General features: G+C 52.6%; 1 protein-coding gene across 4 annotated transcripts; it reads right to left on the reverse strand.

Moving 5' to 3' along the window:
* Nucleotides 1-3,020: 3,020 nt before the first annotated feature.
* TPM4 (tropomyosin 4) lies at nt 3,021-24,470 on the reverse strand. 4 transcript variants are annotated; one of them, XM_028087085.1, is made up of 9 exons: nt 24,357-24,470; nt 18,529-18,654; nt 14,046-14,179; nt 11,913-12,030; nt 11,382-11,452; nt 10,362-10,437; nt 8,681-8,743; nt 8,525-8,594; nt 3,021-4,457 (listed from the first exon to the last, which is right to left on the reverse strand). In XM_028087085.1, exons 1-9 carry the CDS (start codon nt 24,468-24,470, stop codon nt 4,375-4,377), a joined length of 855 nt encoding a protein of 284 aa, XP_027942886.1. In that variant the 3' UTR covers nt 3,021-4,374. The 4 variants fall into 4 exon arrangements, with proteins under 4 accessions (XP_027942886.1, XP_027942888.1, XP_027942887.2 ...); XM_028087086.2 differs by lacking the exon at nt 3,021-4,457 and adding an exon at nt 4,467-7,484; XM_028087087.2 differs by lacking the exons at nt 18,529-18,654; nt 24,357-24,470 and adding an exon at nt 17,978-18,231.
* Between the last annotated feature and the right edge of the window lie 1,599 nt (nt 24,471-26,069).

Consider the following 26,069-nt stretch of genomic DNA (forward strand, 5'->3'; position numbering starts at 1 on the left):
CGCTAGCCCCGTCCATCAGCGCCGAGCCCGCCCCCTATTGGCTCCGGGCCCGCCGCGCGTCACCGCGGCCGTCGCCCGCTCCCGCGCCCCGCCCGTCGCGGGGAGACCTGGGGAAGGGGCGAGCAAGGCGCGGTGCCGGAAGCGGCCCGAACGCGCTGGTCATTGGTCGGCGCTCGGGACAGGGCGGGCTCCAATTGGCCAGCAGTGAGGAGTCGAGGGGCTTCAAATGAAGACCGGGGGGCGTGGCATCCAGGGTCCCCGCCTTCTTCCCCCCTCGACACAGAGGCGGCCCCGCCCCCCGGTGGGAGGGGGGGAGAGCGGAGAGCGTCTCCAACGGCTCCGCGAGCCCGCAGCTCGGGGGCGGGGCTTGGGGCGCGTGCGTACGCTGACCCGGGAGACCGTTGGCGCCGGCAGAGGGCGCACGCGCGGAGGGCTCTCCGGCTCCCGCCTTCACGGCCTGCGCAGCCTCCGTAGGCGGCGGGAAGAACGCGGGAACCGACCGCGAAGGTGGCCTTGTCGTCTGGAGACCGCTGTATCAGGCCAGGGGGAACCCAAGAGGAAAGGGGAGTGGGGACGCCCGTCATAGTCGAAGCGAGGCCCCCTCGAGACTTCCTCCGGAGGCTCAGCGCTGGCCCGGGGACTACTTAGGGTTACCCAGGCCTGCGCCACCGGAGCGGCTTCACCGCCACCATCTGTGCCGAGGCCCGCGGGGACTCCTCGCGACGCGCCCTCGGACCTAATTAGAGATTGTCCAGGCCACTGTCTGCCTGCAACTTTCCCCCCGAGCCCTGGCAACCCCAACCCACTTGGCCGCCAAGGGAGCTGGGGTCGTGAGGATCCTAGGTGATCGTTCTGAGCATTGTTCTTTGCCTGCAGGTGTTGTCCGCTCTTAGAAAAAATACACAGAAAGTAGTTAATCCCCACCCTAACCCACGGGGGTTTCCTGCCTTTTTATGGTGAGAAAACCGAGGCCAGAGCTTCAGTGATTTTTCCCTGACTCCAGGGTTGGAAGTTGGGTTCGAGCTCGGACACGCAGGCTTTGGAAGCCTGAAGTCACCAGGTTCCTGTGGGTCAGAGGTGGGCCATGGTGCCGGCGGGGCGTTGAAGAGGTGTCTAGACTCGCGGCCCTGGCCGCCCCTCCTCTATCCCTCCGCAGCCCACTGCGAGAATCTGGCTGGCTCCGGTTGGGGAGAGCTTCAAGCGGAGCCGCGCCCACGTCGTCGTCGGTGCCACTGGCCACCTTCCTGGGTCGCTCCCGATTCTACTTGCTGGCTTCTTCTGTCGCCCACGATTCCCTTTGGGTGCTGCTTCTCAGATTGTATTGCAGTCTTCGGGGTCTCCGCGTGTCCTTTAGTAGGAGTTCCCCCCTGGTCCCAGGTCTACTCGCACTCTGGGGGAGCTCATTCACTCCTGTGTCTGCTAGCATCTCCACGCGCAGGTGATTCTTTGAGGAAACCCGTAGCCCGGCCATCCCTGTGTCCAGCTGCTTTCTGGATTTGGCAGAGGTACTTAAACATGTCCGCAACCGAACGTGGCAACTTCTACTTAAACTAGCCTGGCCGGAATTACCTTCTGAGTGAAACCGAAGTCATCCTTGATACAGCTCTTTCATCCCCTCACATCTTGGTTCTAGATAGTTGAACCTCGGGTCTTCCTGATTATTCTGTTCTCTAATCTAGATTTCACTCTGCAGTGTGCTCATTCTCAAACACTTATCCAGGGTCTGTCAGGATCAGGGCTTCACAATCTGGCCCTAAGCTCGCCCTGTGTTCCACATACACTTCATGGGATTGGGAACCCCCAGAGATCTGAGATCAGTTTAATAAACATTGAACACCTCTGTTAAGGGCAAGAGGCACGAGATTGACTGTAACAGTATCCTGAGATTAGATTGCAGCCCAAGGGGGTAGGCAGGAGGGAGAGAACGAGCTTCAGGCTAGTAATGGTAGGGCCCTTAGAGAAGGCAATTATACTTTAGTCATTGATATTCCCTGCATCTACCATCTAAACAAGCTCACAGCATCAGCTAAATGTTGAATTAATATGAAGGAAATGTTTTTAATTGTACTTAGTGACAAAAAATTGTTTGCATGCCACATTGTTTTAAAGGCTTTCATTTCTCTTTTTGATTCCCTACCCCACTTCCCCAAGATCAGATCTTGAGGCAGGTATCTGAGCAATTCAGGTAGTGAAACTGCAGTCATCTTTGACACTTTCTTAAGTTACCCACCAGCTGGTCAGCTGTCTTAAGATTACTTCCTCCACATCACTTCTTTTCATTCCATGGCAAGCACTACCTGGGATAATGGAAGCGTCCTCCTAACTGGCCTTAATGCCTCTAGTCTACTCCCATTCTAGTCCTTCCTGAAAAGGACTAAGTGGATTTTGTGTTTCTTTTTTTTTTTTTTTAAAGATTTTATTTATTTAAGAGAGAGAGAATGAGAGAGAGAGAGCACGAGAGGGAAGAGGGTCAGAGGGAGAAGCAGACTCCCCGCTGAGCAGGGAGCCGGACGCGGGACTCGATCCCGGGACTCCAGGATCATGACCTGAGCTGAAGGCAGTCGCTTAACCAACTGAGCCACCCAGGCGCCCTGTAATGTGTTTCTTTGTTGGTCTTCAGCAGCTCTCCACTCCTGACCAAATTAAGTTCAGGCTCTCATCAGTGTGGACACAGCTTACCTTCCAGCTTTCCTACTTCCTTCCTTTATATATGCAATGCCTTGTGCTTTCCTGACTCAAGCAACAGAGACGAGTTTTCCCTGTTCCTGTCTCATCTATTAAAATCCTAGTTATTCTTCACAGCCTGGCTCAGGCAGGACTGGGTATAACAAAGGACAGGAGCTTTTGAATTACTGAGGCAGAGTGCTCTCACCTGAATAGAGATCATAATCCCCACATGAAGTCATGGTATAAAGCAAGTAACGTTTGTTAATGATCTTGGCACAGTTATCTTTCCCTCCCATCCAATCGGCGTTCACTGAACCAGAGTACCTTCAAACACACTCTGAAGTTCACACAAATTATAGTTTATGTAAAAATTTATTTGACGAAAATGTAGAAAAAGTGATACTATTACATATGATACAGTTGCAAGAATCTAAATGAAAAGTGTGGGTTTTATTCAATTGCACAGTTCGCTAGTGTACCTTCTGGGTAGTGTGATGCTTAATAAATAGGAGTGAGGGGCAGAGGATTTGGATAAGCTAGAAGCAGGGTGATTTTGTCAGAATTGTAAACTTGAGTTGGCCCCCACACTGCTGGGGAATGTGGAATGTTTAGCTCTGAGATGTTAACCAAGAAAGCAGAAATACAACAAAGCCAAAATGTGCAGCCCTGCCTACAAAATACTCCATATCCAGTTTAATCAGGAGTTTCTTGGTCTTTTATTAACTTGGTCCTAAAGAGGAATTAAAGTCCTACATAAGTAAATCTTCAGTTTGCCATTCCCTGAAGTATAAAGGAGATGAAGCTAGGCTGATTACTTTATCTCTACTTTGCTGGCAGAGAGGCCCCTTCTGCCCAATATTTCTTAACAACTGCTCAGTTCTTCCTGATAGGTCTTCTCTGAATAAGACTGAATTCTACCACATTCATTCCTGCTGAGGAGATGGTCTCACATCAGAGTAGACAAGCATGGGTCATTATTGGAATAAGCTATCTGCTCCTCAGAGAACAATTTTAGAATGAAAGGAACATGTAGAAGAGCCTAACATCAAGGATCTATCCAGAAAATATCGGGGTGATTATTATGATTATTTCCCAAGCATTCTCAATCCGACTGCTCAGAGGATGTTTGTTCTGCATGGTGGAGTGTGGGAAAGAGCCGAGATGATTAGGTTAATCTGTCTATGGTTTACGACTTCCCACAAAGCCAGCCCCCTCCCCCTGGCTTTTTTTAATTTTTGCTCTGGATGGAAAATCCCTGCCCATATTTTAATGTGATGGTCCCTGGCTACCTGTCGTGTGACCAACAGTGGCCCAGAAGGTTATATATTCTTCGGCCTTTTAAGTTGACCCATGACTAGATACTGGAGTTGTTTTTGAAAAGTGTAGGGTTGTCTACTCTCCCAGGAACCAAATGCCCTCAGTTTTAAGAGAGTATGCTCAATATGAAATACCCTGCCTACCTTATGAATAAATGCAACTTAAGGATAAAAATAGAGCTGAAAAAGCGGGTGCCATTTGAAAAAAGGAAGGAATTAGATTTAACTGGTGCTCAAAGCTTCTCTGATACAAAATATTTGGTCATATATTCATAATTTGCTTGACATTTCCAGCAAAGCGAAGATTCAATAGCAAAAGAAACTTCTTACAAGAGAAGAGAAAGACACGGAGCTCTGGAGTTTCTGTTGGAACAAGACTCTTCTGTTTTGATTATATACAGTTAAGTTCGTTTAGTGTCTGATCCAGTGTCTGATGTAAGCCCACATTCTCTTCTTTGGCCTGGGCAAGTTTTTCTGGTGAGGATTAAGAGTGGGGGAAAAATAAATTAATAAGCATCTTTGTTAAGGAGAAAAAAGTTTCTAAACCCCACAAACTGTCAGAGTGAAAGTCATAGCAGAGAAGGTACTTTACATTTTAATTATAGCAGAATACCATGGAATAATTAGAGATCAAGTACCAAATATGGGAAGTCAGGGTTGCAAGATAAAATACAGTCTTCAATTAAATCTGAATTTCAAGTAAACAACAAATACTTTTTTAGGACAGGTATATCCCAAATGTTGCACGAGATATACTTATGCCAAAAAATTACTCATTGCCTATCTGAAATTCAAATTTAACTGGGTGTCCTGTTTTCATTTGTTAAATCTGGCAATCTAGAGTTAGAACACCTGGACTTAAACCCCAGTTGTGCCACTGAAATACGCCATTTAACCTTGTTAAATCTGTTTCCCCATCTGTCAAGGATAACAACAGCAATATGGGGCATGGGGATTACCATAAGGAACAAACAAGAGGCACTTCAGAACTTAGGAAGTGCTACACAAACGTAAGACTTTAGTCCTAGATATGGGAAACAGTACATTTCCCCCCCTAGTGCTAGTTAATTAGTCTTTGTTAGGAAATTATAATCCTGAAACCCGTTTTTCCTTTGGGGGTTTTGGGAACGGCCATTGAAGTTCCAGGCATAATTGTGTTCTTGTGTCTGTGTGTCCGTAGCCATGTAGTCAAACCCTAGATAAATGCAACATGACTGAAAATCTAAGTCAGACTGCAGGTGAGTTATTAAGTGATAAAATTTTCAAAAACTGAAAAAGTAAGATGCCATTTAGAGGTAGGCACAACAGCGACCAAGACAGGACTGGTTTGTAATGAGTGATGGCCGATAAGAGACTAGGCCAAGAATCATTAAAATACTGGAGGAAAGCAAATGTCTCATAAACTGAGATAGGATCAGCTTGGAAATTTTCAGAAAGAAAAAAAAAATGACTGCAAAGACGGCAGTCTTTCAACTAGAACTGCTGACCCTTTCATCTGACAAGGCACTTCAAAACATCAAGTTGCTATGATCGGGGCGGATTCTGTCAGAGAACAGTGAGTGACCTGGGCCTGACTAATGTGGATGGACAGTGCCCACTCCGTGTAAGCCAGTTTCTCCATGGTCTCACCTAATCCTCACTGACGGAGCCACTACTTTTGTTCTGCAGAAAAGCTAAGCAGCTTGTGCAAGGTCCCACAGGGCTGAGATTCAAACCCAGGTCTCCCCACTATAAATCCTGACCACACTTCACCTTGCCTCTTGGATTTCCTGGCATCTACTTTGTATTAGAGCTGAGATTAAAAAAAAAAAAAAAATCTTTCCCTTAATGTATCAATTGCCCTCAAGAAGTATGACAGGCCCATAGACCATCAACGGTGGTAGTAGATCCTGATAGCCCAAATCTCTCTGTAAATGAAGTTCCACTTAGGAGCTTAGTTAGGTAGAATGACTGGATAAGCAGGGCTGCAGTTATTTCAAAGGGTGGAGGCCACATACATCTGGAAAAATCCCAGGAACAAATATATAGTGAGCAAACAAAAACACCCACCCCTTCCCTTCATAGTCTAACCTTTCCACAGTCGTAAGTACGGCAGTGTGTGAGGGCAGTGGTTTATGCAAAAGTTCAGAGTGGATGATAGTTAGGAAACCAGAGAGGCTGAGGGTGAAAGGGTGTGAACAGTTTAAGGGAGATGGATTTTAGAGGGATGAATATAAAGAACTGGGACAGAGGTTCCCACCTGAATAAAATCATAGGATGAGGAATAATAAGCTATGGTGACAAAAAAAATTGTTGATCTAATTACAGATCTTCATGCTGCTCCCAGGTTCAAGAGGCAGTCTAAAAGACATGCGTGGACATCAAAATGGCAGTGTTTCTGGCATGATTTATGGTGGTGGGGGGGGGGCGTGCAGGCAAAAAGTGGATAAAATATCTAAAATTTGGATTCTTGTGGGGAAATCTATGAGCTTTTGGTCACTATAGGCATGATCTCTTAATACCCACAGGCTAACTTTAAAGAGTTCTCACCAAACCAAAGCAAGGTTCCTGATTCGAGTTGAGTATGAGGAGATAGATGTTAGCATCTCAGGCAACTTTGGAACTCGGGAATGAACTCTGTCTGGCTTTCCAGCAGCTTCCACCCCCTTTCCCTGCTAATGGGATGCACTTTCATCCACTGTGTAGTAGTTTTCTAAGGGCAGGGGCTAGAGGTGAGGCTCACTGGTGAACTTCCTCCCAGGACCAAGGGCTGGGTAGATGTTCCATGAACAGTGAAGACACAGTGAACCCCGGACACCACTCTCAGGGTGTAACACAGAGAAAACAAATGCAAAAAGGAAGAATAAGGAGACCAGAAAGCCATTGCCGCTTTGTGAATCCGTAGGTCAAACCCCATTCAAGAGGAGCCTCTTTTTAGACACAACCCTGCCAGTTTTTGCAAGTTCTGCTGACTCTTCCAAGCTGCTTAAGAGGCTGGATAAGTCTCCATTCAAAAACAAATTTCTATTTAAGGAAAAACTGCTATTGGCATGCAGATATAGTTAGCTAGCACATATTTGAGAGCTCCTGCCAAACAGCCAATTTGTTTCCATATAGGCAGAAAGAATCACGTGGGCATCATTTTCCTTTTGAAATGAGCTCTTCATTTGAACCACCCACTCTCTGTTGTAGCCACGGTCAAGGGCACCAACAGCTACGGCTCAAAAGCGGCAAGGGAAGAAAATGAAAATGGGCCTGGGCACGAGGAGCGCCTGTCTTTATTTCGGTCACACAGTCACAGACACAGCAGAGGAAGGCTTGAAAGACCAAACCAGGAGGCAGGAAACGAGCTTCTAGAAGCCCACGGGAAGTGCAGGCACCACAGTGAGGAGGCCAACTTCGGTATTGCTAGGACAGAGGGCGGCACCCCAGCTCCCTCTCACAGAGAGGTCATGTTGTTGAGAGCATGGTCCAGTTCCTCGCTGATAGCTTTGTACTTGAGCTTCTGAGCGTATAGCTCGTCTAGAGGGTGGAGGTCCCCAGGGAGAGAGTTCGGAAAAAGAGGTACAGGGAACAGAATGTGAGGGTCGGAATGGAGTGCCACAGATGAACAACGAGAGGAAGAAAACAAAAGTGAGAAAACAAAGCATGAACTAGAAGAAAGTTGTGTCCTATGTAAAACAAATGAGGAAGCAAAAGATCAATGGAATGGTTTCTAAGTGGCTTGAGACTCTGCAGGGGATTAGCCATGATGAATCTTTAAAAGAAAGGGGGACTAGACATGGACACAGCTTCTATCCCCAGCCTCCCGCCCCAGGTTATTTCTGACTTGCAGTGATGTCACCCAGTCCAAAGATTATACTTTGGAATGGGATATTTTCCCTTATATGGAAACCTCACCTCCCAAACCAAACACTGGGACACATGGTCTGAGGAACAAGTTTGGCACCCTTTCTGGGTGAGACAGATAATTTCAGGAGATTTTGTTTGAAACCCAAGATGCTAGAATTTCCCAGTTTATTTTATGAAGAACACAGGACAGAATTCTTTTTCTTTCTTTCTTTCTTTTTTTTTAAAGTGGGAATTCTTCAAGAGATTCTGGGATATGTGGGCACCAGACTTTCAGACTGGAGTCTTTATTCAGTTTCTACATTCTCTGTATTTTCATTTTTCTCATACTGTGATAAGCTCTGAGTTCTCTGGGAGAGAGCTTCTGTAAAAATGTAAGGCATTTTAAAAATGCAAGGCATCTCTCAGGAATGAGCAAATTGAAGGACATTCTAAAGACTTTTAAAACAAAATCAGCCATATTTGGGTCTCTGTATTCACACGTGGAGCCAATTAAGCAGAGAGCTTTTACTTCTGGAAAAAATGGTAACCCAGGTCTACATTTGACTTGCACTGTCCTGTTCCAGTGCCCCAGACCTCCAGATGTGCCGTCACTCTGTACTTAACTTTCCTAACAAAGCCCATCTCAGCCCCTCCAGAGACTCCTCCCAACTGTCAGCAGATTGTCACGAAGGGGGAGGCAGAGCAAACGTAATTAGATGGTAGTTTCATACCTTCCAGGTCATCAATTGTCTTTTCCAGTTTTGCAACCGTTCTCTCTGCAAATTCTGCACGGGTCTCAGCCTAGAAGAAAAGAAAGGAGTCACTATGATTGCTTCAAGACCCAGCCGAGAGAGAAACCTGAACTCGCTGGGTGTGATCGCGCTCACCTCTTTCAGTTTGTCGGACAAAAGTTTGATTTCTTCTTCATATTTATCCTCCTTTTCAGAATACTGTGGGAGAAACCAAAACAGTACTTTAAAAAGGGGGGGAGGGGCAAAAAAAAAAAGCATAGAAGAATGTAGGTTCTCTGTTCCTTGGAGAAGAGCATGTGCATGAAGCACTATGAACATTTCTAAGAAGCAAAGTGGAGGCAGCACCTTTCCAGATAGAAGCAATGTGCACAAAACTCAAGAGAATCTGCAGAGGAGCCCTCTGGGGTGGGATTGAGCTGAAGGCCTGGGCTGGATTAACTTGAGATGAATCTGTGATCAAGACGGAGCAGATGGCTGAATGGAAATGATGCCACGTGGAGCCCTCCACAGTTGGCCTGATTGATGTTTTCCACCCCGCTTCCCACCACCGTTCTCAAACGCGTTCTGTGCACTCTCCAATCTCCCAGCCTTAGCGCGCCGCCCCCCCGCCGCCCAGCATGGGATGTTCCTTTCCCCATTGACTACCTGCCAGAAAGGATTTTTGTCTTGCAAGGTTCGACTCAGATTAGTATCAGCTAGCCTTTACAGCTGCTTGCTAGGTGCCAGATATCCTCGATCCCATTTTACAGATGAGTAGAAGCATCACAGAGAGATTAAGTAGTTGGTCTAGGGTCACATGGCTGTGAAGTGACCACACCATGACTGACTGGAACCTGACTCTGGAATTTGAGCTCCTGGCCTCCATCGTGCTTTACAGCCCTTTTAAACATCACCTCCTCATGACACATTCCCCAACTTTCCAAGGTCCCTCTGTTGAAGTCTCAAAGCACTCTATTACTGGGTCAGTCTCTTCTACTCAACTACACTCTGAGCCCTTGCAGAGCAGAAGCCATATTCACTGTAACATCTACCCTTTGGCCTAGGACAGCATTTAACATGCCCACAGGAGCTAATTTGGCATGCACAGGTGATAAGCCACGTTCGCTCATCAAATATCCTCGATTCCCTGTTAATACTAATGACATAGCTCTAAACAAGACAGATACAGTCCCTGTCCTTAAGACTTACCATCTAGCAAGGAAGGCATGTAATTAATTATGACAAATGTGATCACGATAGGAAAAGTAGGCGGGGCTACAGCTGAGAAGCCCCTAACCTAGATGTTCATTGCAACTGGAGGGCGGTAGGAGGTGGCGAGAGTGAGGAAGCGAGGAGGATGGCGAATTCACAGGGCAGGCCACGGGAGAGTGTGTGCATTGTTCCTAACATGGTTCTCTCTGGTAATGACTGCTTTGGGTACTATTTCAACCTAAAAAGCCCAATTCCGCCTCTTATATCTGCTGCTCGATCTTTTAGAGTGTATTTTATGGAGGATCCAGGGGATTCATCTGAGAGTGAGGCTCTGCATACAGTTAGGCTCAGATCTCCTTAAGAGGAGCCTGACCAGGTACAAATCTCATTCCCTCTCCACCCTCCTCGAAGGCAGAGATAAAAGATGGTGCAAAGACGCCACTGAAGAAGGAACTCTAGCTGCTGACGTCTCTTTTTTGGTGGGGGGAAAAAACTTGCTGCTGGGCACCAAAGCCACTGTTAGCAAATACAGGTCAGATTCCCCGATACCCTGGGCATTTACTCCCGTGCACCGTGGGGAAGAAAAGTAAGTCCAGCAAATCACCAGCGCAAGCCAACCACCAACCTTTTCAGATGCAGCCTCGAGTGACTTCAGATTGTTAGTGACATTCTTGAGCTCTTCTTCCAGGTCACCACATTTTCTGTGCAGAGACAAAGGAAATTTATGTCCTGTCCCCCCCTTAGAGCAGGCAATTCCCTGAAAGCTTTCAAAAAGAGGAATCCACGCTGCCTAGGGCCCCCGGAAGGAATGCGGGGGAAAAATGTTAACGGCTTCTTTCTGAGCTGTAGAGCCGCGCGCTTATCCAAACCCTATCGTGCCTGGCAAAGGCGCAGCAGGCCGAGGAGTATTTGGAAGGTTCGTAAAGTACTCCTGGGCTCTCGCCAAGGGTGAGGCAACAGGACCTTGTGAAATCTGTGATTGATGAGGCTGCCTCCAGAAGGTTTAAGAATGAAATGGGGCGCAGGAGGTTGGGTGACAATCAGTTTGCACCCGACACTCCAGGAGGCAAACTCTGAACGGATTTGCGAAACTGGATCCTCTCTCTCAGCACCGCGGGATGCTCCTTGGAGCCGGATTCCTCACCCGACGCCAAGGGGGAGAGGCTTTTTGTGTGTTCGGGGAGCCTGCGGGACTGTGGTCAAGCTTCTCACCTCCCACCCCCCCCCCACACCCAGGAATGTGTCACAGGCAAACAATGACATCAAGAACAAGGCAGAAACGCTGATAGGGAAGGCTGCCTTCCGCAGGTAAGTGTTCTCTTAAGAAGGCGCAGCCTCCTGAGATATCCTCTCTGGGAAAACGGGACTTCTGGGCTTCTCTGCTATGGCCCATCTCAAGTCTATTTCCCAATACCTCTGGGGGAAGAGCGAACATGTAGGCAGCTCTTCCCAGGGCAGAAAGAACAAAAAGACACTCTCAGCCTTGGAGGCAAGGAGGAAGGGCTGAGCTATGAGTCCCAGATGCCCATTCCACTTGAGCAGAGGCTTTAAAGAGTCAGGGTCAATTCCCTACACAACCAACTCCCCCCCGACTTGGCCCCAGGAGCCGAGCTGGGCCCCCTCTCGGTCCCGCTCTGCCACTCACAGTTCAGACACCTCGGCACGCTCCTCCGCCCTCTCCAGCTCGCCCTCCAGGATGACCAATTTACGAGCCACCTGCAGACAGAAAGGATCTACTGAGACCCCAACAACCGTGTCTAGTAGGATGCCTCCCCCGTGACCCTTGTAGATGGCAAGGCCTCGCCCAGACCATCTGTGAGGACATGGGCCCCAGGAATGAGGCACACAACCACAGAGGCAAGAAGAGCGACTGACCTTTCATGGTCTGAAGACCCATGATTCCCAATTTTAGCCAAAACACCCAGCTATGGGACATAAAGTGATCTGATCATTTGGTCTCCTAAGTTAGACAAGTGTCACAGAATTCCCCAGGCCTTCCTGGCATCGTGGAAGATATGGTTTCCTAGCCAAGTGGCCATCTCTGGAAGAACAGATGGGGACGCAGAAGGACAGCTGAACTAACCAAAAGCTTCCTTTAGGCAGCCCCAGGGCCCTTCCTATCACAGATCTATTTCCTCCCCACTTCCTGCTGCTGCCCTCTGCCAGCCCCACTCACCTCCTCGTATTTGCGGTCAGCCTCCTCGGCGATGTGCTTGGCTTCTTTGAGCTGCATCTCCTGAATCTCCATCTTCTCCTCATCTTTCATGGCCCGGTTTTCTATCACCTTCATTCCTCTGCAAGGAGCAGCCTCATCATTACCTCCACACACCGATTATGGCTCATCATACACCTCCACCCGTCTGCTCATCCAAACTCCTCTCCAAGAACATGTTCCAAAGAGGAAATTGTAGAGCGGTTCTCATTCGCTTCCCCTTTACCTCAAACTTCACAACTGCCCTATGAGGTACACCATCCCCACTTTACAGACAAAGAAACGGAAGCACAGAGAGGCCAAGTAACTTGCTCAAGGTTGTGTAGCTCTTAAGTGGCAGAGCTGGGATTCAAACCCTGGTGATCTGGCTCCAGGGCCCATGCTCCCATCCTATATGGCCTCTCACTAACCAGTAACAAGGACTTGTACGCCAACAGTTACCACAGTGTGATGGAGGTCGGGGCCAGCTTGGCTGTGGGAATGATGAATTCTACTGCAGTGGGGGAGGAGGTGTGTATGTGTCATGGGAGGCTTTCCAGAAGAGAACACAGGGAACCACAGGAGGGTTTCAGAAACAGGAGGGAACGGAAACCAGAAAGATGAAGGGACTGCTGTGGGAAGACCAGGTAAGAGGCAGGTAACCCACAAGGTGAGGGGTGAGGGAGAGCTGAACTGAAGTGGATATGTCCAGTTTGGAAAGGACAAGTGGCTGGGGGCGATGACTGGATATCTACAGCAGAGCTGGCTCACCCTGGCCTGCACTGCTTGGAATGCCCTAGGTAGGACCAGATACCTCCCAGGAGGCCAACCCAGGATAACGTATTGATGTGTGTCATGTCTGCCCAGAGTGGAGGACCATACATGTCTTGTTGCTTAATAAATATGTCACTAGTGTTCCTAGCTCACTGTCAAGACACCTTCACATCTGTACAAAGCCTTAACCTCAGCACCCGAGCGAGCTTGGGAAACCTTCGCAGCACTGGAGAGATCCAAGTGACTTGCCCAGCGTGAAGTAAGTGGCTGTGGAAGGCCTTGAATCTAGATTCTCCAGTTCCCAAGCAGAGAATTCTTTCTATCAAAACTAGCAGTCTCCCAACAAGGGCGTCGCCAAAGGCCTCCGGTGATATGACACAAAGAAGTGAGGGGCCTTCCCAGGCTCTCTGGGTTTGGTGAGGTTCTGGAGGTGAGACGTCTGGCCAGCCAGGCTGCCTGTGAACATGGGCAGCAGCTAATCCAGGCACAGCCATGAGCAACTTGTGACTGGGTCCCTCACATTTCCTGGTGGCTGAAGCAGAGCCTCTGCTGGGCTGTGTGCCCTCCCATGGCACAGGCTGTTCTACACTGCACCGGAAGAAATTTCCCACAGGGGCAACCGGCGAAGTCCATCTCCAAGGTTGGTTTTTAATCTCACAACAGCACAACCAGAAATTAACCCTTTCGAGGACTTTATACCAGGAAACCATGGCGGACGGGTGAAACGAGTGCCCTGGTGTGATCGTGGAGTAGATACAAAATGACCGCTGGCCTGGCCCACACCATCACCGCACAAGGAGCCCATTTACCACCACACAGAGACGGCTGCTTCTGTGAATGACACAATCTGCCCTCAGTCCTCCAGAGCCTGCGCCAAGGCATGAATTATCCTGCGCCGGAGGACGGAGCATCCTGCTGGAGGCCCAAATGCAGAGTGCATGCCACCGAGGTGAGGAGCGCGGCCAGTTTCAAGTCTGTTAATGGTGCTGGTTTGCGCGTGTCCCTGACATACAGTTGTCACTGACCAGCAGGCTTAACGATCATCTGTGCAAATGGCCCATTCCAAGTTTTCATCTCCCATCCCCCTCTCCCATCCCCCAGGAACTTGGTATCGTGAGAACACCAGCGAGACGCACAGTGGCTCTCAGAGAACCCGCGAAGCAGCCTTCTGCAAACTGGTGGCCAGTGACAGTCATCCTCGCAGGCTTACATCTACCCATTTTTACATTTTTCTCTGCCAGTTGGGAGTTCTCCTTCAGTCGCCCCCAGGATCCGGGAGGTCAGCCGCACAGCACCACCCCCACTTCCGAGAAGCACACGCTGATGCCGCCAGGTCATCCTTACCTCTCGCTCTCATCGGCAGCCTTTTCTGCCTCCTCCAGCTTCTGCAGGGCTGTGGCCAGTCGCTCCTGAGCCCTGTCCAGCTCCTCCTCAACAAGCTGGATGCGTCGATTGAGAGCTGCCACATCCCCTTCGGCCTGGGGAGGTCAGAGGTGCAGCCGGCTTAAGAAGTGAAAGGCCAGCCCAGCATCCCCAACTCACATGGCATTCTTCCCTCCATTAAACACTTCCCCCTCTCCCACTGCCCGACAGAGCCCACCTGGGAATGCAGGCAGTAAAGAATTCACACTCTCATCTGGAGAATGTTTATTTTCCACATGTTCTTCCCCTGAAAATGTCCGGGAACATCCACCACTCAATGACAAAGGTGTGTATTCCAGTACAGGACAGGCAGTCAAGTCAACACGGACGAGCGCCAAGCACACTGCATGCTGGGAAAAGACAGTGCTGGCCTCTCTGGGATTCCTAGAGACTAAGGCCACCAGTGCCCTGGCTCACCCTGGCATATAAAAAGCTCTGCTCCCAGTCACCTCAATGATAAGATAAATGTAAGAGTATGGAAGCCTCAGTTAAATGTTGGCCACACAACGTGGGGAAGGGGGTGCGGCACCGTCCGAACACTGCCCTGAACTAAGTCTGGCCCAGAGAGGATGGGACAAAAAGATCTAAGTGAGGAAAGAAAAGAAAACGTTGTTATACGTCGTTATAGGCACGGAAGGGATGTCTGAATGGTGATACTGGCTTTTCAAGGTATTTGCACCTAAAAGGAAGACAATATGGCGGTGCACACGCAAGCAGGAACTTTGGGCTCAAAAAGCGCTTGGTCAGAATCCCTGTTTTGCCAATTTGTAGCCGTGTGGCACCGGGCAGGCTGCTTCACTGCTCTGGGCCTCCCCATCCCAGCACCGTGAAGACTGTAACTGAGGGTGTGGCATTGCACCTGGCATGTGGGAAGTCCCATGACTTCACCTCATTTAATCCTCTGGTATTTTACGATGGGGAAATGGAGAGGTCCAGCTAGGGGCAGTCGTTCTGTTCAGGGTCAACAGAACTGGCCTCAGGAAACCCAGCCCATGGCTCTTCCCTGGCTGAGTCTGTACCCTACAGAGTCTTGTGGAGGCTTTGAGAAATACTGAAGAGTTGGTGAAATTTGACTCAACCGAGGGAAGATGTGTAAAGCTACACTGGCTTCTTCCTATCAAGCCAATCTCTGAATTGGGGAAGGCCATAAAAATTAGTAGGAGACGCTTCCTCCCCTACCCCCAAACCCCCTGAATTTATACAGCAAAAAAATGGAGTAAAAGAATGAGGCCAGAGATGCTGAAAAAGAGAGACTCAGGAAACTGTGCTCAGCTCCAGAGTCTTAGCAGCAGATGGAGGGAAAACTCCCACAGGTGTTTCTGATCGCAACTTCCTCTGAAACACCAATTTGGAGACTACATTAAAACCACCGATGAACTATTTTAAGAAACTCACCCACTCCTTCTAACGAGTGGGTGCCTTTTATTCTTTTTAATAACGTGAATTTTAACTCCTTCAGCAACAGGGGCAGGAATTGATTCCCCCCCCCGCCCCCATAGTTGTTAGTACATTAGCAAAACTGCATAACCAACACGATGACCTAGTTCTGGAACATTTTCATCAACCCCCCCCCAAAGTAACCCCATCCCCATTAGCAGTCAAGGTATTGATTTTTAAGATCATACAAAGGTGCTTTATTCATGAGTTGTCTTTAAAAAACGAAAGTGGACTTTCCTTCTGTGGGGAATTCTGAATCCTGATAACCATGCTTTTGGCACATTTTCAACTGTCTGGAATTGAAAGAACGCTGATATACACAACTATAGACGTGCATACATATATATGTATTTTTGAAAAACTGCTAGTCACTGCTAGTCATTTTGGGCTCCACCCCTTCCTGCAATCAAAGCTTCTACACTCTACAAAGGATTTCCCTTATAAGGTAAAAGAGGCTTGCTAGATACATGTGGCAAAGGAACAGGAAGATGTCGGTTAATCACACAAAAATCTAAACGAAACCAGCTGTCGGGAGGCAGACCCAGAAGTCTGCCACACGCCGGCTCTTGGCTTTCTCCACAAGAGACTTGAGAAAGGCCCCCCCCCCCCCCCCCCCCCCCCCCGCCTCTGGTCTCAGTTCCTTTGCCCGAGTACTTTCTTCAGACTTCCCCATCCTGACCAAGAGGAGAATGCTTTGAAAAGCAAACTTTTTAAGAAGTCCACAACTTTCCAAAAACATCTTTCCTCCCAACTGGATGGTCCTACTCCTAAGTCTTGGCTGGAGGCTGAGGGCCATTTTTAAGCAGAAGTAATTGTCCTCCAGCGAGATGACTTGGGATGAGATCAGAGGGAGGGTTCTGCCGGTTCCTTGAGTGAAAGAGGCCAAACCAGCTACTGTTTGAGGCTTGCACCAGGTTTCTGAGGCCTCTTCACGCCAGAGCAACCCTAGTGGAAGACTAAATGCTTCCACTCAGGCCAACACTGGGGCGGTGTGGGGCCCTTCTCCAGACTTGTCAACACCCCGCGCATCTTTTCCATTTCTGGGGTCCCCACCCTCAGCCTCAACACTCCAGCTTTCCCGGGCCCCAGGCTTCCACCCTCTCCCCCAACTTTCTTGCACACCTACGGCTCTTCTCCCAGCAAACTCTTATTCTATACTAATGAATGCTCGACTTCCATTTTGAAGCTTACCCCACGGGGGTGGGGGGGCTGCTCCCCTGTCCTGCTCCCACAATAGAACACTGAACCCCCCTGCAATGCTATCCAGCCTTATTTGTACCCCTCACACCCATCAGACTGTGAGCTCTTCTGAGGTGACTGAGAGGGGAGGAAAAACAGGCCAGGAATTGAGCACCTACTATGTGCCCTTACTCCCCGAACCCTCCCAGCTATCCTAGGGCATTATTGTCACGGCTGCTTTACAGATGGGGAGACACGCAGCTAGGGGTTAAGTACCAAGTCGTGGGAGATGGCGTTAGATTCCGGATCTCTCCCCAGCCCCAGGGGTTGCCACCATCTGTCCTGCCTCGAGGGGCAGTCCGAGGACGGAGGGAGGGCGAAGAGGGCCCTCCTCCGTCGGCCCCATTATCTGTCGCAGGCCCCGCAGCATGGAGCGGAGGCACACCGAACCATCTTGGGTCGAGGGCCCTGAGCTAACATTCCTAAGTTCTTTTGGAGAAAAGCGGGGTCCCGCGGCCGTCGCTTGCCGGTCGCTCCCGAAGGGACCAGCTGGGGAGGGAAAGGCCGGCGGCTCCGGGCTGAACTTCCGCCCCCCGCCAGGGGCAGACACGTCGCCGCCGCGCCCCTGGGAACAGCTGGGAAAGTTCAGCTGGAGCCGGGAAGCCGCGTAAGAGGGGAGAAAGTGCGACGCCCCCCGCCCCCGCCCCCAGAGTCCGTGTTGGCTAGTCCAACCCCAGACAATGGAAGCTCAATGTTTCCACTCTCACTTCCCGCTCCAAGGTCCAGTCGCCGGTCCCCACCCCACCCCCCGCCCAGCACCCCCGCGCCAGCCCGGAGTCAGACGGCAGTGCGGCGCCCCCCACAACCCCCTCCCCACTCCAGGATCGTGCGTCCTCGTCGGCCCCATCCCCCCATTACCCGCTCGGCCGGCCACGCCCGATCCGGATGCGGCGCCCCCTCCCCCGTCCCAGGCTGGGGAAGGAGGATGACCGCGGAGAAAGGGGGGTCTCAGCCCGCGCAGCGGAGGGGGCTGCGGGTCCGCGATCCGGGAGCCGCCAGGCCAGAGGGCGCGAAGGCGGGCTAACAGGGGGCGGGGGGGTGGGGAGTGGAGAAGCGGGCAGCGGCAGCCGAGGGCGGGCGGGGAGCGCGGGAAGCAGGCGGCGCGGGGAGAAGGGGAGAAAGGAGCGCGCCCTGGGTCGGGGGATGCCGGGGCGCGGGGCCAGGGCGCGGGCTCTCACTTTCTCGCGCCGCTCGCGCTCGCCGTCCAGCTCCCGCTGCAGGCCCTGCGCTCGGTCCTCCGCCTCGTCTGCCTGCTGCTGCAGGGCCTGGATCTTGCGTTTCACCGCCTCCAGGGAGTTGAGGCCGGCCATGGCGCGGAGGCGCGGAGGCGCGGAGGCGCACGCAGCGGGCGGCTGGCAGCGGCGGGCGCTCGGCTCGGCTCGGCTCCGGCGAAAGCTGCACCAGCCGCGCCCCGGCCCCCGAGCCTTTGCCTGCGCCGGGGCCGCCCCCGCCTCTCCCCGCCCCCGGCCCGGCCGCCGTCGGGGCGATGAGGTCACCGGGCCCGGCCGCCGACGTCAGCACCGCTGGGGGAGGGCCTGACGTCGGCACCGCTGGCCACAGCTGCTGGAAAGTGCCCCTTTTCGGGACTTATTTGGAGAAAGCGCCGGGAGGCACCGCCTTCTTCTCTTCCTCCTCCTCCTCCTCTTCCTCCGGCGCTGCCCTCCCACCCTCCCGGCCCCGGGGCTCCCGCCTGGCCCAGCCGCGGGCGCCCCCATTACTGCGCACGTACGTCGGAGGCTTTCTTCTCCGTCAGCTCCAGCTTCTCCTGGGCGTCTTTCAGGTTCTCGGAATATTTGTCCAGCTCATCCTCCGTCCCCTTCAGCTTCTTCTGGAGGTGCGTCAGCTCCTCTTCCACCTGGGGACAGATGGGGGGACGTGTCAGCCTGGGGGCCACGTACCCGTGGCGCAGGGGCGTCTCCCACGTTCACAAGAGTCCTCTGTCTCTCTGGGCCTCAGTTGCCTCATCGGCAAAACAGGGATAACGATACTGTGCACCACTCAAACGCTACCTGTTAATATGTTTTCACCTTTTTCCCATCTCTTGGGACCCACTGTGTGTGCTTATCTTTTGGGGGGTCCCGGATTCTCTTTCAGAATCGATTACAGCTTTTGGGAAACAAGTCCCAACAGTCTTCCCAGAAACACACGTTCAGTTTTGCATCCCAGTTTCAGGGGTGCGGACTGCTGGTGATCCCGAGTTAAGCAGAAATAAGAGTCTCATACTCTGGGTCCAGATCTCCCCCCCAAACCCCAGCCTGTCCCTCTCTAGTCCTGCCTCCTGCACTGGCAGCTAGAAAAACTTTCTAAATGTGTGTTTGCCCTCCTCCTGCCTAAAACTGCCATGGCTCCGCATTGCCCAAGAGATCGGTTCTCCGACTTTCCCACAAAGTACTCTTAAAGGTTGGGGCACCTGTGGGGGCTCAGTAGGTTAAGCCTCAGATTCTTGATTTTGGCTCAGGTCATGACCTCAGGGTCATGAACTCAGGATGGTGAGATTGAGCCCCTAGTTCGGCTGGTGCTGGGTATAGAGCCTGCTTAAGATTCTCTCTCTCCCTGTACCTCTGTCCCTTGCCCCCACCCTCACCCCATGCTCTCTCTCTCTCTCAAAAAATAAAATAAAATAAAATACTCTGAAGGCCCACCCCATTCCTGTACTTGGGGGGCTTGTCTAGAAGAGAGATACCCCTCAAAGACCACTTTCTTTGAAGGCTAAGGTTAAATCTTTAAAATTACTGCACATCTGGCTTATGTTCATTTTAATAAAAATGTCCCCCGTGTTCCCAAGTTTTCAGTTCCCTTTGTTTATCCTGGGAGCCTTGCCCCTCTCTTGGCCCTCCCAGCTTGAAAAGCTCAGATCTATGGGATACAAACCACAAACCCCTTCACCTGTCCATCTCCATCGCCCTCCACTACACCAGTCAAGAGTCAGTTCAGGAAGCCTTCTCTGTCACCTCCAGGCTGCACCTCCCTCCCCTGTCCTGAACTCTGGTCCTCTGGTCAGTCCAGCTCATGCTTTGATCTGACTCCTGTCTCTGGTAGTTTGACGCTGTGGTCCAGTCCGTGCTCCCAGGGTGGGCAAGCAGCCCTCCCTGGGCCCTGCTTCATCCTCCTGCTTCCTCTTCCCAGCAGGAAGCCCAGAGAGGTGGAGTGACTTTCTCCAGGTCACGCAGCACAGGATTTGAACCCACTTCTGAGCAGGCCCTTATGCCAGGCCTGCTTTCCTGCGTCCCTTTCTGACTTCCCTCTTTTCTTTAACTTCCGGAAGAAGGTATGTTATTAAAGCTGATGTGGCTTCTAGGTCAAGCTCTGAGTCTGATCTGGGTTACACACTCACCCCTGAGATGATGTGTAAAATGTGCCAAATGCTTTGTGTGTGTGTGCGCGCGCGTGTGTGCGCGCACCTGTGCAAATTCTTTTTTTTTTTTTTTTAGATCTATTTATTTGAGAGAGAGAGCGCGCACAAGCGGGAGGGGCAGAGGGAGAAGGAGAAAGAATTCAAAGCAGATTCCACGCTGAGTGCAGAGCCCGACATGGGGCTTGATCTCAGGATCCTGAGAATACAACCTGAGCCAAAACCAAGAGTCTGATGGTTAACCAACTGTGCGCCACCCCCCGCCCCCCGTGCAAATTCTTAAAAGGTCTCCTGTCCCATCTTCAAGGCCACTGAGTGTCCTACTGCTGAGCTAGGGAATGGGGAGGGGAGTGGGACTCAGAGGAGGCGGGTGACAGCGGCTCAGGCCTATGTCCGGCTCCACAGGGCCTGATCTCGACCTTCAGGCGATAGGCCTAGGTGCCTGGCTCCAAATCCCAGCTGTATGTTCCCTTTTGTGGCCTCAGTCTTCTCATCTGCAAAATGGAAGCCTTGTCGTGGTGGTCTCTGAGTGCCCCCGCAGCTGCTGTGAAACTTCTGCCTTGACTGAGAAAATGATCCAGTTTCCTTAAAGACAGGTCAGCGTGATCCAGCATTCACCTGACTTCCTTCAGGAAGGATCTGTGGGGTGCAGCATTTACTAGGTGCCAACTATATGCCCAGCACAGCGCGCCCTTAATATGACAGAGTGAGAGCAAGTTCTGCAGCTTTGGGCTCATCCAGGTGTGAAGATGGTTAGGTTTTTCATGACATTTTCCAGCAAGGTCGGGACTGGGGTCGGGGGCTATGAAGCATTTAGAAAGTGCCAGGCACACGACACGTACTGTCTGACTGAAGCTGCATGTCAGAAGGGTAAACTGAGTCCCAGCATTAGGAAGGGACTTGCCCCGGGCCATACAGATAGGGGGTTTGAACCCTCGTCAGACTGATTCCAAAGCTGGTTCGGTTGACTTCTAGGTTACGCATGCCCACTGCCCACCCGCTTCCCACTGACCTTCCACACCCAGCACCAGTGCCCCCCTCCCCTTGGGAAGCCCTCCCTGTTCCCCGGGGCAGAGCCTCACCACCCCCTCGGGCCCTCCCAGGCCCTGTCCCCGCCTCCAGCCCAGGCCTCACTGCTGAGGCAGGGAGCGTTCCTCCGTGTCTGGCTCTGTCTCTCCCAGTCTGACTCCTCCGGAGTTGGGCCGGGCTGAGGTCACCCTGAGCCGAGCCCCAGCATCACTCAGCATGGGGCTAGGCCCAGTGCTCACCAAGGAAGTCCAGGGGAGGTTTGCAGAATGAATCAATGACACACCCCAACGCTTCAGTGGTTGGAGCCAGGTAGGAAAAATCAGTAAGACATACAAATCGGGTTCCTTTCCCTCTGCCCGGTTTCTAAGCACAAAGTGTGTGCTGGTGTGTATGACACCTTGCTGAGGAGGGTAGCCTTCCCCTGGCTCTGTATGGTCTCTGACAAATCACTTCCTTCTCTGGGCCTCAGTTTCCCTGCTGTAAAACGGCTGGGAAGGTCATGGACTGCACACCGTAGTCCCTGTAAATGGGACCTTAGGACTGGGCTGAGGCAGGATGTGGGGTCAAAGGCCAGTTGTGGCGGATGTCACTGCCCTGGGAGGGGAGCGGGCAGGAAGCTGGGTGGGCTGGGCCTCCCGGTCCCGTTCCCACACTGGACAAACAGGGCCTAGAATTGAGACTTTGCTGCAGGGTCCCCAAGGGGCAGGCTGGCCCTGGGACCCACTCTGGCCTCATGAAGTGTAAGGCACTCCAGGTAAGTCAAGTCCCTCATTGCCTCCTGCCTCCGTTCCTAGGCGGGACAGGCCATTGTCCCTTTGAGAATGTGGCCTCTGCTTTGGGCCTCTGGAATCTTGGTTTCCACACCTGGCCATTGGGAGGGGGGCCCGTGCCCCCATGTCACAGATAAGAACACTAAGCATTCAGAGAGGGGCAGCAATGTGTCCTGAGTCAAAGTTAGAAAAAGATCCAGCCTGGATTCAAGCACAAGTCCACCGCAGTGGGTGGCTTCATGGAAAACCAAGAACAGAATGAAAATCCAGCTGGAGGCCAGAAAACCTGTCCCTGCCTTTTTGGCCATACCGATGGCTGAAGGCTTTGAGAAGCCTTCCCTTTTGAATGTGTGTCTGCCTTAGGAGAGTATGCTGTATCAGTCACTCACATCTTAGTGAAAATTAGAGCCATAACCTTGCTTTGCTCTGAATCCCTAGCCGAGCCTCTCATGGCAAGGGCTGAATAATGGATGGAAGTGGGCAGCTCACGGCCAGCACAAGATGGGTATCTGCGTTTGCCAGGGAGGAAGGAGGAAGGGAGTGTGGCAGGGAGTGCTGGGGTGGGGCTGGCCTCTGAGAATGTGTCACAGGTTCTTAGGGAAGCCCCGGGATACTGGGGGATGGGGAGGCCCACAGAGGAAGTAGGGCGTAGGGCAGGGCAGGAAATAATCCTGCATTTATTGAGTGCTTACTCCGTGCCAGGCACCAGGACAAGGGCTCCACCTGCAGTCACATCTAATCCTTCCATGGCCATGAGAAAAGTGACCACTGTCACTTTCCTATCTCAAACATGGGGCCACTGAGGCACAGGCCTTTGTTCCACGGTGCTCAGTGACCCAGCTGTGGGCAGAGCCAGTGCAAGCTCAATTTCCCTGTCTGTGCTGGGGAGCACAGAGGGGAGCAGAGAGGGCTTGCGTGTGGGTGCAGAGCCTGTCCTTTTACCTTCCAAGCTGGCCTGGTGTATGGGCCGAGCAGGGCTCGGTGCGGAGTGTCGCTGTCCTGGGCGGCTCCCGGGGCTTATCTGAGACCCTGATGCTCCTGGAGGGCTGGGTGATTAACCCCAGGGGGTGCGGCTGAGTCCTGTGGGGGGCAGGGTGCTACAGAGAGAGCAGCACCCCCTTCCCTCCTCCCACTGGCTGATCTGGCCACCCAGACCCAGACAGGTGACTTCTGCTCTGCTCCAAAGCATGGCCTTGGGACTGCCCAGCCCAGGCGTCTGCCCACCAGCTGCATTAGCCCCCCGCTGTACCCTATTGCCGGAGCCTTCTGCGAAACTTGTCTCCAGAGCTCTAGGTCCAAGGCCTCTGCCTGCCACTGGCACCCCTACCTCTCCCCTCTGGGCTCCCAGCAGGGACGGCGGGGGAACCTGAGATACGCAGAGATGCCCTGAGATCCTCAGGTTCACCCCCAAATCTCCAACTGCCCCAGGCCTGACTCTGCCCCAGCTGCCCCAGCACACACCCACACTCGGCCACCCTTCCTGCACAGTCCCACCTGGGTGTGTCCTGACATGGGGACAGGGTGACCCTCACTCACGCACAGCTCGGCACTGCCACTCTCACCACTACACACGCGCGTATGCACACGTAGCTGGGCGCCGCCACCCTCACCTGGACACTAATGCGCGCACGCACACACACACGCACTCTGACAGGAACAATCACCCCAAAGAGCACACACACGCCAACACAAGCAGTCACCTCGACACACACACGCTCACCCTGACACACAAACATTCCATTGCCGTCATGTCAGCTTTGGCAGGAGCACACACACACACAGCCTCCCCCCGCTACACACAGCCCACGGTGACACCACCACCAACACCCTCGCAGACTCACGGACACATGCACACTCTTTTCATTCCCACTTTCCAACAACCGCACGCTCGTGCCTCAGTGTGCACATACGCATTGTCACAGACACTTTTACCTTCCACACTCTGCAGCCAAAACACCCCCCCACCTGTGCGCACACAGAAATGCCCAAACACACAAACACACTCTCACACACGGTATCAACCAACCACCCCATCTAGTACACACCCCCACGCTCATCCCCTCATCCCAACACCCCATACACCCTCCAGCTTGCACACACATCCAGTGCACACAAACACCCCTCCCTTACCCAAGCGCGCATGCTCTCTCTCTCTCTCTCTCTCTCTCTCTCTCTTTGCTCACCATGGCCCTGCTGGTGTATAATCACCTCTCTCTCCCAGCTCAGGGACCCTGGAAAGACAATGGTACCCTCACTCTCAGCCATCACCCCCTGTCCCTTGCCCTGACTCCAGGCACTGAGGTTGCTGAAACTCCCGCCTTGGGTCCCAGAGCCTGGCCTCCCAGCCAGGAGCAGCCCACGGAGGGCACTGGGCAGCCAGCCCCGGCCCGGCGGACGGCACCTCACCTGCTTGCACTTCTCCTCAGCGGCTTTCTTATCCGACTCGGCCTGCTCCGCCCGGTCGATGGCGTTCTCCTTGTCCAGCTTCAGCATCTGCATCTTCTTCTTGATGGCCTCCATGGCTGGGCGGTGGGGCGCGGGCACAGAGGACTCTGGAGGGGGCTGCGCTGTGGGCCGGGGCTGAGTGAGCAGCCAGGCGGGGGCGAGGCCCTTATAGGCTCCCGGGCGCACCGCCCCGCTGCCGGGTGAGACCTGGAGGAGGCCCAAACCTAGGCCGCCGGGCCAGCTGCCACTCGCTTGCTCAGGAGGACTTGGCCAGCTCACCGGCCGCCCCACAGCCCTCGCCTTATTTGGGCCTAGGAGTTTCTCAAAGGGAAAAAAAAAAAAAAAAAAGAAAAGAAAGAAAAAGCCCGACCCGTTTCCATTTTTAACCTGGTGACACAGGTCCCCTGTGGGTGTGCAGGCACAGCGCTGGCTCAGGAGGACCCTGGTGGCCCATTGGCCAGCCTCAATTTCCCTGTCTGTGCTGGGGAGCACAGAGGGGAGCAGAGAGGGCTTGCGTGTGGGTGCAGAGTAGGGGCGAGGTGGGGTGGGAAGGCGCCTGTCCTCCCTTCTCCTCCCCTCTGGTCCTGCCTCCAGGTATTGGGAGTCAGGACTCCATCCCATCTCCTGCTCTGCCCCAGGGGCTCCCTGGGTTCCCCCTGTCCTTCTTTCTCTCTGTCTCCTCCTATGTTTGTCTCTCTGTCATCTCCCCTGCCCCTGTGGGCCGGCATTACCAGGGCGAGATTGACCTGGATCATCTCTTGGAAATTCTTGGAGCCCAAGGCAGGCCCAGACCAGGCCCTGATGCCCTCCTGAGATGGCACACCCTCTCTTCCCCACTCAGCATCCGTCTGTGGCTCCCCAGCACCACTGGAATAGGAGGTGGCCTTAGCTCAGCTTGTCATTCAGACTCCTGCCGGTTGCTCACTCCCCAACTCTCCGCAGCAGTGTTTCCCAGGCACGGCTGTGGTCTCCCCACCTCCAGGCCTTTCCAGGTAGGGTACCCCCAGCCTCCCTGTTACGCTTCCCCTCTGTCCTCCAGCAATCTGCCTTCAGAAACTCATTCTTTGGTGTGATGAACAAGGAGAGCCTTTCACGTGCTGAGCCCCAGCAGCACATGCTCAGAACATGGTACCTTTTACTATTACTGTTATTTGGCCATCAGTTGTGGACTATGAGCTGCTTTGGGACAGGCCTGTGCCTCAGTCTTATCTGTGGTCCCTCAGTACCTGGCCTCCAGAAGATCAGAGAACCCTTGTTAAAGTGAACCATTACCTGTATACATCCACACGCTCTCTCACACACATTTGCACACCACCCCTCACCGCCCCCCCCCCCACTTCTCCAACTGGGAAACTCTATTCATCCTTTAAAGTCCAGATCAGATGGCTCCCCCTCCAGAAAGCCCTCCTGGATTCCTAGACAGAGCCCTGGCCCCCCAGCCCCAGCACCAAAGTTTCTATGTGGGATGAAGTAGAAGGAGTGAAGCTTCTGTGTTTCCTGCCCAAGACCACAGAAGGAGTCGGCAGTGGCCAGCACCGCTGGGGAGCACGGGGGTCAAGCCCAGATATAAAGTCCCTGCTTCCCTCTGACCCCCTTAAGCCAGCTTCCTTTGCTTTGTCACGTTGAGAAGTCCTGTCCCTCCCCCATCAGCATGGGAGCCCGAACAGTAGCAAC

This window comes from Eumetopias jubatus, unplaced genomic scaffold, assembly GCF_037043125.1.
Source record: "Eumetopias jubatus isolate StellerSeaLion01/CBP00866 unplaced genomic scaffold, mEumJub1_p1.0 scaffold_1, whole genome shotgun sequence".
Taxonomy (NCBI): domain Eukaryota; kingdom Metazoa; phylum Chordata; class Mammalia; order Carnivora; family Otariidae; genus Eumetopias; species Eumetopias jubatus.